The sequence below is a fragment of the Venturia canescens genome, chromosome 1 (genome assembly GCF_019457755.1).
Source record: "Venturia canescens isolate UGA chromosome 1, ASM1945775v1, whole genome shotgun sequence".
In the NCBI taxonomy this organism is placed as follows: Eukaryota; Metazoa; Arthropoda; class Insecta; order Hymenoptera; family Ichneumonidae; genus Venturia; species Venturia canescens.
Window position 1 is genome coordinate 11,990,040 of NC_057421.1, and position 12,392 is coordinate 12,002,431.

General features: G+C 36.5%; 1 protein-coding gene across 1 annotated transcript; it reads left to right on the forward strand.

Moving 5' to 3' along the window:
* Positions 1–1,520: 1,520 nt before the first annotated feature.
* On the forward strand, positions 1,521–10,227 carry LOC122405879 (SR splicing factor protein kinase). The gene is made up of 6 exons (XM_043410976.1): positions 1,521–3,047; positions 3,640–3,835; positions 4,007–4,322; positions 4,752–5,327; positions 5,555–5,849; positions 6,356–10,227. The coding sequence occupies exons 1-6, from the start codon at positions 2,845–2,847 to the stop codon at positions 6,642–6,644; spliced, it is 1,875 nt and encodes a 624-aa protein (XP_043266911.1). The 5' UTR covers positions 1,521–2,844; the 3' UTR covers positions 6,645–10,227.
* The last annotated feature ends 2,165 nt before the right edge of the window (positions 10,228–12,392 follow it).

Sequence of the window (12,392 nt, forward strand, 5' to 3'; positions counted from 1 at the left end):
GACCGATTTTTCAAACAGCAATGTAATTATATTCAATATTATATTCAGCTGTGGGTGCGAAGCTGAAGCTTCTCAATCGATGTCCAAAATCTGGGTGTAAATCCTTAAATACAGATTTTTAGGCTGAACTTCCTTTTTTAGTAAATGGCGGAAAAACAAGAATTTCATTCTTTAGAAAGTGCATCGATTTTTTTCCTTTAAAACTTTGTTACGAAAATCTAAGGATCAATTGCTGTTTACACGTGTGTTTCACATTTAGGGTAGCGATTGAATTATCCGAAACATAGATCGTATATTTCGAAAAAAATTATCATTTACGCAATCGAAACATCATTCCAAGAGAACCGTTACGATACATACTGGGGTCGCACATGACGATTTCAGTGAAGCATATGTGCCAATAACAACAAGCCTATTGGGCAGTTGCAGGTCTGCGAGTCAGAATGCCATTGAACCGCCAAATCAATTGTCTAGAAGTCAGAATAATTCAATTAAACCGCTTTTTCATGGAAGTGAACGATTGAACAAAATTCAACAGATTAAAATTACAACTGGCAATAAATTTGGCAGTTAGCTGTTGTAGCAGGTGATATGACTGATGCTAATTTTGTTCAAAAATTATTTTCCCTTTTATGAAAATAATCATCAGAACTTTATATCTGATATAAAATAAAATATAATTTATATCGATTGGTATATATACTGCTATTATATTTTGCATCAATTGGATTTAAGATGATAGAGCAGTTACCCGCACTGCCGGGTGACGTTACGGTTTTTTCTAAATTAATGACAGGAACGTAACCCTTTTTCGAGAGTATCGATACCCCCTTCGTCACCGTCACCCGTTACCCTGGTTTAAAGGCTACGCGGACAGTCAGGGGCGAGAGAGATAGCTGCAATTTTCAAAATTGAATATCTTCGACACGGTTTGATCAATAAAAAAAGCCCCGTTCAGCGTATTTTTGACATCTTTCCGCGTCCGCTGACAGAGCCTTTTTTTGATTAGTCAAACGACAGCGGAGAATTTCCATTTCGAAAATTCGAGGTGAGGTTAGGTGACTGATCCTTCACCTTAAGTAGAGTTTGGGGCGCCATCTGAGTTGAAGTTTTTGGGTAAATTTTGAGTATTTTTTGTTTTTTGACGTTAAATTATGGCTGTGGCTACTCGTCCGGATATTTCGTGCACTAAAAGCATGTCCGGACGAATAAGCAACCCTCAATCGTCCGGGTAAAGCGGGAAATCATTGGATAAAGCGTGTCCGGACGAATATTATTCGTCCGGCTACCCGGACGACTAGCCACTGCGTTAAAAATTATCCAACAAACAGTTTAATTGGTTGAAAATCACCTCCAAACGACTTACAATCGATTCAAGTTGAAAAGTATTCGAAAGGTTGCCATTTGATAGCCAAGTTTACCTAGTGCAGTCTTTCTGTATGTAACTCTTCAGGTAAACTGAACGCAAGGCGAATAAAAAATTACTGTAATGAGCTATATTGGCTTTCCGCTAGGAAATACAAAAACAAAGACGTGCTTTTATGACATTATAATTTTGTTATGTCAAAGAAAAGCTCGTTACATTTCGTTTCTATCATCATGAATAAATTTGTTGAAAATCAACAGTGTAAAATGAGAATGAATTATGAGAGAAGAATGAGCCGTGGAGCGCTGTAGCACGGTGCATTTTGTATGAAACGGAACGCCGAGACGCCTCCGAAGTGTTTTTATCCGTATTTTCTAGTGTTTATCGTAGTGTGTGATTTTGTTGCGATCGGACAAGAGCGGCATTTCTCTGCTCCGTGTCCATGAAAAGCGGCCATACTCAAACAACCGCCGAACGAGGATCGAGGAAGCGAAGGGCAGAGCGAGAGAGTAGTAGCATGGAAGGGAGCAAGAGTTGGGAATTGGGAAAGTCAGAGAGTGTGTGTGTGTACTGACTAGAATAATGGTTATATAGGATTACATTTTGTAAGTAACGAAAAGATACGCGAGAAGAAAAACAAAACAACATCCGTTTTATTTAAAGACTTGTCTACAAATAAAATAGTCTGTTTTTGACATTGCTGCGGTAAAATCGGCAAAACCAGAAAGACACTGACGGAGAAAAAAAAAGAGGGAGCGATACAGCCACTCGAAATCACAGCCGACGAAGAGTACGACGTTAAACATCCCTACAGTGCCATCTCGAAGTTTTGCGGAAATCTGGGATAATTTTCGCTCAGCTTACGCGAACGGGATACGTGAAAAATCTTCAAACGCGTGAAAATAAAAATTAGAAAAACGGTGTATTCCCCCTTCCCCCGGAAGTTCCCGAAATCCGCGTTTTTTTTTTTTTTTTGGGAACAACGACAAGATTGGAGGGACATGAGATTTGAGTAGAAATCCGCAAATCGCCGATCCGTGTCCAGGTGACCGGAATTCGTTCAAAAAGCGGCGTTGGGTGTTTTTTGTCAATTTTTTATTGTACGTTGACACTGCACGGTGTGCGCGTTGACAGGATTTTTTCTTTTTTTCTCGCCGGACTATTCGTCAGCTGAACTGATGAAAACGTGTTGCCCGATTTTTTTCCTCGTGGCACAAACGCAATTACAGCAATCGAGAGTGTATAAGATTATGGTTGCTGCTTAAAAAGAGAAATTTTCGACATTTTTGACTGATCTTCACGTGAATATCGAAACGAAGTTCTACAAATCAACAGAATCTACACCGACAGAGTAATACTCTAGTAAAAATTTGTTTTTATTATACTAGAGGTTTTTGGAAATCGCAGGAACGGCGGCTCAGGAGCCCGGAAGTCCCAGCGGTGGCTCTGCCAAGACCAACCCAGTAACAACCAGGGGTATGAGCGCCAAAGCTTATGTAAACAGGCGAGTTCTCGCCATACAAGCTAAAAAAAAGCGATACAAGCCTGCCAAACGAAAGGGAAAAGGAAATTCTCAATCAGATGCTGAAAACAGCGGAGCTCATTGCTCAAAAACTGCACCTGCTAGACAGACTCAAGATACCACAGGACAAAGGCAATCTAATATGGAAAATGGGAATAGGTACTGATCCCTTTCTTTATGACATCAAAGTTTACACCATTGCAAACGATGAATAACAAATATTTAATAAACAATTTGTCAAATTTTTCACTCGTCTCATAATCTTTGTAAATGTGATTCGTAGATCTGAAAAAGTATTCAAATTTTCCATTGTTAGTGGGTCTTAGTATTGATTTACTTTTTCAGCTACAAGATGACAATCGATCATCATCTTGTTAAGCCGTGAAAAATAAATGATAGAAAAATCATTTGCTGAAACCTGCAAAAATATGCTGCCGTTGTTATCGAACTATAAAAATTCATTTGAAATACTGAAATTAAGTTTTGAGTGTTGCAACTACTGGAATTCCTTACTGTAGAAATTTGAGATATTATCAAATAAATTTGCTTCTTTCCAATGAACACTATCTTAATTCACAAAACTAATGGTTCTCTCAAGTGGTTTGAAGAGCTCAAGTAATCAATTAAAAATTGAATAAATCCATTTTAAACATGGATCTCCATTGAATTAGAGACTCAAATCTTCCGCTATGATAAATCCATAGAAACTATTTTCATTTAACATAATTTATATATTTGGAACATCCAACAGTTCTAGCAATGATTCTATTGAGATCGACGACGAAGTTTACAGCAGCGAAGATGAAGAACAAGAGGATAGCACAGAGTACTGTAAGGGTGGCTATCATCCTGTAAAGATCGGAGACCTATTTTTAAATCGTTATCATGTTACACGAAAACTTGGTTGGGGTCATTTCTCCACTGTGTGGTTGTGCTGGGATTTGCAGGTAATTAAATATCTCGACTCTACAAAACTGAATAAGCGTGGAGGCAAAAGCGAATGAGTGATGGCTAATAAAGAGATAATAATATTCATTAATAAGATAATTATATTAGTAGGACAATATTGAAGTAATGTTTTCTAGATAAAATGAGTAAATAAAGAAACATGATTTCAGGATAAACGGTTTGTTGCTTTGAAAGTCGTTAAATCAGCATCTCATTTCACTGAAACTGCTCTGGATGAGATAAAACTTTTGAAGGACGTACGCGATACAGATCCCAATGATCCAAAACGTAATAAAACAGTACAGCTGTTGAACGATTTTAAGATCACTGGTATAAATGGTCTTCATGTGTGCATGGTGTTCGAAGTTCTTGGACATAATCTTCTCAAGCTTATAATCAAATCAAATTATCGGGGTATACCAAGGAATAACGTTAAACGAATAATCAGACAGGTCCTCGAGGGTCTCGACTATCTGCACAACAAATGTAAGTATTTTAGCACACATTATGAATTTTGAATTAATAGGCGATAAATTATTCAACAAGCGTTGAATCACGGGGACGTTACGTTCGTGGCATATATTACAAGTACATTTTTGGAAATGTGATCATCGCAAGGAACACTTAATTTTACTTTGAAAGAAGCTTTCTTCTCTTGCTATTACTGTAAAACGAATGGTTTATGAAAACGAAAAAAATTAATTTTAATTCAATTTTGCTTAGAACTAGAAGAGCGTTTTGGACCCCACATTCAATACAAAAAATGTCAAACAATACTACAAAATCTGTTTTTATAGAATTGATAAAATGCTCTTTCGCTTTCATTCAAGGAAGCAACCTCAAAAACCTTGTCCCAGACTGCACATTTCTATAATAACGTTAGTTAATTCAGAAAATATTTTATCAAATTGACAGGCAAAATAATTCATACGGACATAAAACCAGAAAATGTGTTGATATGCGTCGACGAAACTTACATAAGAAATTTAGCCTTCATCGCGACCGAGTTGCACTCATTGGGTCTGAAGCTTCCAGTTTCTTTGATCTCAACTGCACCCAAGGAATTTCAGGAACCAGTTCCAAATGCAAAAATGTCAAAAAACAAAAAGAAGCGTTTGAAGAAGAAGGCTAAACGACAGAACGAGTTATTGAAGAAGCAAATGGAACAAATTGAAGAGATCGAAGAACAATCGAAGACTACAACCAGTACGCGGGAAAACGGTGATGCTGAAGCAAATAGTCCGGATCAAGATCCGGAGAGTATTGACGAGAATTCAGAAAGCAAAGGTTCCCCCGATATATCTGAACCTAATACCTCACCACCCCATGTTAACGGAGTCGATGCACTTGCGAGTGGTGAAAATGTCGATAATCCATCGCTGGAAGAACCGCCTAAATCGGAAAACGATGAACTTGCGGGTGGTGATAAAATCTGTGATGATACTGCTCGTCCCATAGATTCGCAACAGACCGAGGAAAGAAGGACAGAAGGTAAATTTGATGTGTACTGAAAAGATTTCAGTTTGGTTGGAATCTTGAAATAATTTTTCAAAATTTTGAAAGAACTGACAAAGCTCCTTGTCATTTCTAACATTCAACTCATTCTTCTCACATTCTTCTCATTATTCTAACTTCAACATGTTAATCAATGGATTTATCGAATATTTCATTAACATTCGTTATTCTATCAAGTTTCTATAGAATTGAATGATTTTCAGGACGTAATCACAAACCACCTGGACCGAAACAACTGAAGCGTGCTTCGGTTGCACCTCTCGATCCAGCTCTTGTTGACTGCGAGCTTGAAGTCAAAATCGCTGATCTTGGTAACGCATGTTGGGTACATAAAAAGTTCACGGAAGACATCCAAACTCGGCAGTACAGATCTCTCGAAGTGTTGCTCGGCGCTGGTTATGACACCTCTGCGGATATATGGTCTACAGCTTGTATGGCATTTGAACTTGCAACTGGCGATTATTTATTTGAACCTCACAGTGGAGCGGATTATTGCAGGTGAGAATATCATCGAGAAATTTAATAAAAACGTGGAAAACGCAAATAAACTATCAATTATTTGACTAAAATAATATTCACGAGGTCAGATCGAATCTGGACGTATTTTTCCCAAATACTTTGATCTTTGTATCTTTTATAATTACTCGTTAAACACGATAGATTTCGCGAAATTCTCTGCATATATAATCCTGTAGAAAAAATACATTTATATCACGTACGTTTATATCTGTAGTTCACCATTTTTTTCAATTCACCAAAACTTATCGCCAACATCGAATATTCGTAAAAAATTCATACGTCGTATCCTATTTTACAAAGGGTTGACGTAGGGAGGTGATGGGCGGTGGGTGGGCTCTGAATCACTCATAGGAAAGGCGTTTTATCCTTATTTGGAAATGTCTTCAATCCGTACAAAAATTTGCTTTTGTTTGAAATTTTTTTTTCTTTTGACCATATGAATAAACAATTGCTATTATTATTGATGCTTTCGTATTAATTTACAGGGACGAGGATCATTTGGCCCACATAATCGAGCTATTAGGGGCAATCCCGCGTCGCATTGCGTTGTATGGAAGGCACTCGAGAATGTTTTTCAATAAAAAGGGTGAACTCAAGCATATTACGGGTCTAAAGCCCTGGGGGCTGTACGAGGTGCTTACAGAAAAATACGACTGGTCGCCAAGTGAAGCTCGCGAGTTTGCTGAGTTCCTAACGCCGATGCTTGAGTTTAATCCGAGCGCCCGAGCTACTGCAGCCAAGTGCCTCAAGCATCCGTGGCTCCAAATTCAGTGATCATTTTTTTTCATAACGTTTAAACGATAGAAAACGAAAACCAACAAAACAAAAAAATAAGATATGAAATTTGTCAGTCGTTTACCACACATTAAGGAGGAGACAATTTTACAGAAAACATACACACACTCGCACACAGAATCCCACACACCCACCTACATATAAAAGCGCTCCTGAAATGCCCGCCGATATAAACCGCGCCTAGCCGAGGGCGACCGAGTGGGAGCGTTGCAGAATGGAGAAAAATGAAGAAAAAGAATGAATAATCCGAGAAAAAGAAAAAACGAATGATGAACACCTTCGGTACTGCGCATATCCAATAAATTATAAATGTCAGAATAAAAGCTACGAAGCTTTGTCTCGATCGAATTGAAAACATCAAGCGAATTAATAACGCCTTAAGAATAAAACTAAGACGACAGAATGGAATGTAATTAAAATCAAATTATTACGGTTAAATGCTTCGTCAAACATTCCGCAATTTTATTAAGGGATTTGTTCGGATATGAATGAGTGAAGTGACAAGACGATATTTTCTCTCACCTGCTCTGCTCCCACGCGCGTCTCGCTCTCGCTCGGCTTTCCGTCAATGATGTATATTTATTATTACTATTACATTTTTGTTGATCCGTACTATCTTGTCTCTCTATCTGTACAATTTTTTTTTCGTTCAGCAAAAACGACTTAAATTCGAACATACGAACACAATTAATTTTCTAGTACTTCATTTCTTAGAAAGAAATAATAACGCTTCGTTTTTTTCTTTCTATCCTCATCATGCTCACAGGTTTCGCATAAACATTCTCAGTTATAACGAAAGTGGTTGACTACCTGCATATACAATGAATTCAAACTTTTTTTGCCAATCGATTCTTCGGCGATTCGAATGGATTTCTTCAGCCTGATTATCAATACTCAATAAATTCCCGTTGACCGGTTACAGTGGTATAAGTACCGAGAGTTTGCGTATTAGGATGAGACTAAAGGAACTGGATATAAACGAGACAGAAAGCTAGAAATGGGGGAAATGAGTGAAAGCGGTTGGTTGAGGCAACCGTGAATTGTTCATTATCGAGATGGTCCCCAAATATTTGCTGCTTGCAACAAGGACTCGTCTCCGATTTTTCCTATTTCTTTTTGTTTTCACTCTCCATTGTATCACTGCTAAATTTTGTCGGCGCGTTGTGCGAGAACATAAGTAGAGGGGAGAGAAAAAAATACGATGTACAACGTAGATCATAAGTTTTGTTTTAGGACGTCAGTAAGTTTTTTTTTCCCAATTGGTGAGTGCTCATTATTCTTTCTCTGAGATCGTCGCAACGGGAGATTAAATAAACGGCGGATTTCGCCCGCCCATTCTGCGAGCACTTCGATCTTGTTCGAATATTCGAGCTATTCGCGTCGATCATTTTTTCATCGGCCACCTTGAAGTTGACAAGGATTCATAATCCAATCGGCAGTTTTGCCACATTTGTACAGTATATACAATTTATTTAAAAACAACCAAAAAAAAAACAAAAAAAAACATACAAAGACCGAAAAAAAGGAAAAAAATTACATAAAAAACCAATACACGGAGGACACCATAGAAAATCATGGCAATATTATTAAATAAAAGTGTTTAGGAATCTCCGGTGAATATTTCGCTACGATTAATAAAATTGCTATGAATTCCCTGTAGTGTTATCCGGCTATGACAGATCGGATTGGTTGAGAATAATAGATGAAGAAAAAGTGTATTTCTTGGACGATTGGGGGGGTTGGGGAGGGGGAGTGTAAAACACCATTTAATATTTCTATCGTAGGCAAATCTAACGTACGCGTGACACGGATGTTATTGCTTCGGTCGTAAGAACATCTCGAAAACGTGCAAGCAATATTGATCATGTGAATAATCGATCTCAAAAATTTTGAAGAATATTATAAAATTGTATTAAAGGAAAAAGAAGAAAAAGATTTTGAGGAGAGAAAAACAAAAGTTTCGTGAATCTAATGAAGACTATCAGGACGACGACGACGACGACGACGAAGAAAAGGCAAGAAAAACATAAACGACGAATTTTATCGTCTCCTTTCTACAAATACATTTTGTACTCGTTGCAGAATCCGACTCGAAGAAAAAACATTCGATTCGTGGTAGGAAGAGAGAACACGAATGTATTATATCTTCCGATAACTTAGCGACGAATCAATACAGCGACGCAATAATTATTCGAAAGAAGTAGACGAAAAGTGAATCAACGAGACGATATTGCGACATGCATTCTTCACTCTCGCTCTCTCTGTTTTTACCAAAAGATAAGATCCAACAAATATTAAAGAAGATGACAAATGCAATTTCGAAAATGACGTTATCGTGCCGGAAGTGACCTTCGAGCACCGGTACACAGAATACCTACCAGAGGCATCAAAAACAAAGTAGTACGAAGAAGAAACAATAAATGAAAAACGAAAAACAAAAAAAAAACAAAAAAAATTTAGAGAGTCGTATAATCTGCATGCTTAACTAATGCCCCATCGGTAAATAGCGGTAACGGGAATGAAAAAAAAAGCGAGGAAAAAAAATGCAGTAATATAAAGGTCACGAACCAACGATTAATATTATAATTGCGGGAAGAAAGCGTGCGAAAAAGAACAACAACAAATTAATATTACTTGCGTAGAGACTCCCACGACCCGCGCGATTTTTAGCAACTTTACCCAGACGCAAGTGATAGACATACGCATGAAAAAAAAAAAAAAAATATATATGTAAAAACAAAACACTTGTCAAAAATATTAAGACAAAAAAGACCAGCTTGTTGTCGTTTTCCTTTCATTTTCGTTTATCATTTATTCTTGCTGTTTATCCTTTTCTCGTTGTTCTCTCTGAATTTCAGTACGTTACAACAGGAGTTGAAAAAACGCGATGATGTATAATGTATTCGCGATAACGATACCTTTGTACCGCTAAATAAGTTTAACGACAATATATATTTATGATCGCGCGCGAAAAATGAAATAATGGAGAAGCCGGAATGAAATGATGGTTGTTAATAATTTATTATTATGCGTATACGTAGCGAGAGTCCTGAAAAAAACACAAAACGTACTTCCAACTTGTGTTTCATTCGTATATACATTTTTATTTTCTGCGTAAAGCGTAAAAAGTCTGGATATAAATTGAAAATGTATTCATAGCAAAACTTCGTAACAAGGTGCCCTTGCCAATGGAAAAATAAAAACCATATGTGGAAACAAAAATATACCGAGAAGTGTTCACAAGACTTTTCGCAGCCAAAAGAAACTTTTTTGGAAAAATATGCAAACTCGTTTATCATGAAGAATACGCACATTTCTTTCTGTTACAGCGATGAACATATTTTTGAAAAAAAAAAAAACAAAAAATCACGATAAACACAGGACAGTTTGATTTAGAAAATGCATGTACTAGTTATTTGATGTGCGACTACAAACATGGGCGAGCGTGATGACAACGTAAGAAAATAAAAGTTAAATAAATGCGTAATCGAATTTAGTTGGTTAATCTCACCGACAGTAAAACAAGAAATACAGATGAATGAATAAATGGATTTGATGTTGATATCTTTATTGCCTTTCCTTTTGCGTTGAAAAATATTTTCATATTCAACCCCAATTTTCAACTGCAGAGAGCCACCAATATTTCACTGTAGCATCAGTTTTATAAATGACATTCAAAAATTTATCTTGTATATACATCTTGTATCCGTGCGGGGTACTAGAGTCACGGTAGTGGCTCGACGCTCTTCTTCAATGTGCACTATTCGCTAGGTTCAAGTGTTTTCCAGCACGGTGTGAAGTGAATTTTGTGACTGATGCACCCACAAATACATTATCCTTTATATTAAAAGTCCACATTCTCAGAATGTTGATTTCATCAAAACGTTAATATTGATCGAATATTGAGTTTTTATTTAATTGATCTTCACAGTACTCCATTATTGAGAGGATTATTTTCATGGAGAGTGAACACCCAAACTACAACGAAGTTTGATTTTACAATTCCGTTTAATATATCTCCCTTGCAAATAGGAAAGTTTTCGAAACATATGCACGTTGGCATATGTTTGGTGCAGAACCGGGTAACGAATTTTTCTGTAAAAGAAGAATTAGAACCAATCGAAGCAAGGATTTATTCAAAAATTTGTGTCTTCGTTTATGGTTTGTCAAAAATAAATACAAATCAGCCTATGAACATCATGTTAAGAAAATCACTTTTTCAAGACAGCCAGTATTGGCTTAAACACAAACTGAGAGGTTAGCCAATCGTAAAAAATGATATTGAGAACACATGCGAATCTTATGGCCGTTTTCTCTGACGCGATTTTTCAAAATACTTTCAACATAGGCTGAACTGACATGAGTTTAAACCGTTTAAACTCAGAATCAACAGTGGAGGTAACAGACATTTATTTTTTGTTTATGCTCAATTATATGAGGCTACGGCTACGCCACCTAGTCCCAAAGTGTATACGTACAATCATATTTACGCGGCTGTTTTCCATTTGTACAAGACATGAAGAATATATGAAGTATTTTACAAATATACTGATGAGCTATATTAGTTGGTTTTAAATGTATCAAATCAAATTCTAAATCGAAGGCGATCTCTTTGCAGTCCACTTCTCAATCACAGTGACACAAATTATACTGATGTCCGTCATTGAAGTACCGTACCCCATATATACCTAAGATTTTTTTCATAGTACTTTTAAAAAGGTTTCTTTCCTCTTTATGAATTACATTCGTAACAAGCTGCGTTCGCTGCTTATGTGCTACATCTCAACTATTTCATTGAATTTGGTACCTTAATGATGAGTTTGAATCCTTATAAAGAGAATCTTTTTACAAAAATGTTAATTTCTATATAAAAATTATTAGTGAATGTCATTCACTAATAGCGAACGAATCAGTCGCCGTCTAGGGGTGTAAAGTGGGACCTTCCAAAAGATAATATTTTGACGGTATGACAAGTACAATAAAATTATTGATGTTCCCAAAAACTATGGTACATAAATATGAAAAAGATGTATGTGAAGGAAGAGGAAGATGTAAAAAGTTAAACTGTACATTGGTAATATATATATCTATAATATTATGAAAAATATGTTTACAAACGACGTTATTAGAGGTGCGAAACTGATTTATGTTCGAGATATAGAAAAAAATGACGGTTATTAAAATAAAGAGATTTTTAAGCAGGCAAAACTTTTTTGAAATTTTCTTCAATTCTTGCCTGACAAGGACATCATTCAATGATGTTTGATCTATTTTATCTTTTCGCTTTTCGATACGACTTCGTAACAACTGAATCTGTTACGATACATTTGTCATGATTCAAACTACGTTGCAGAAAAGTATCAATGCCGAAAAAAAATGACTAATTTTCAGTGGTTGAAGGTCTGATTTTGAATAGAATAAAATTACAGCAATTTTTTTGATGTAACGTTAAAAAGTTTAAAAATTGCTAATCTCCTTTAACCCTTAGTGTGCACACCTTCACAGCGAGACATTTCGTGCACATGGGGTCACTTTGACCCCCGGTCATTTTTGACATCGAATATCTCGGTAACTATGCGCTTTTCAGAATAAAAGGTTTAGTCACTTTTTGCAGTGAATTGATCCAACTTTAAGGCTGCAAAGTCGGATTTCCAAAAAAATCTTTTTCCATTGTTCAAAAACGTGCTCAAAAGTTGATAGTGAGCGTAAAAAGTACTTTTTCGGTTA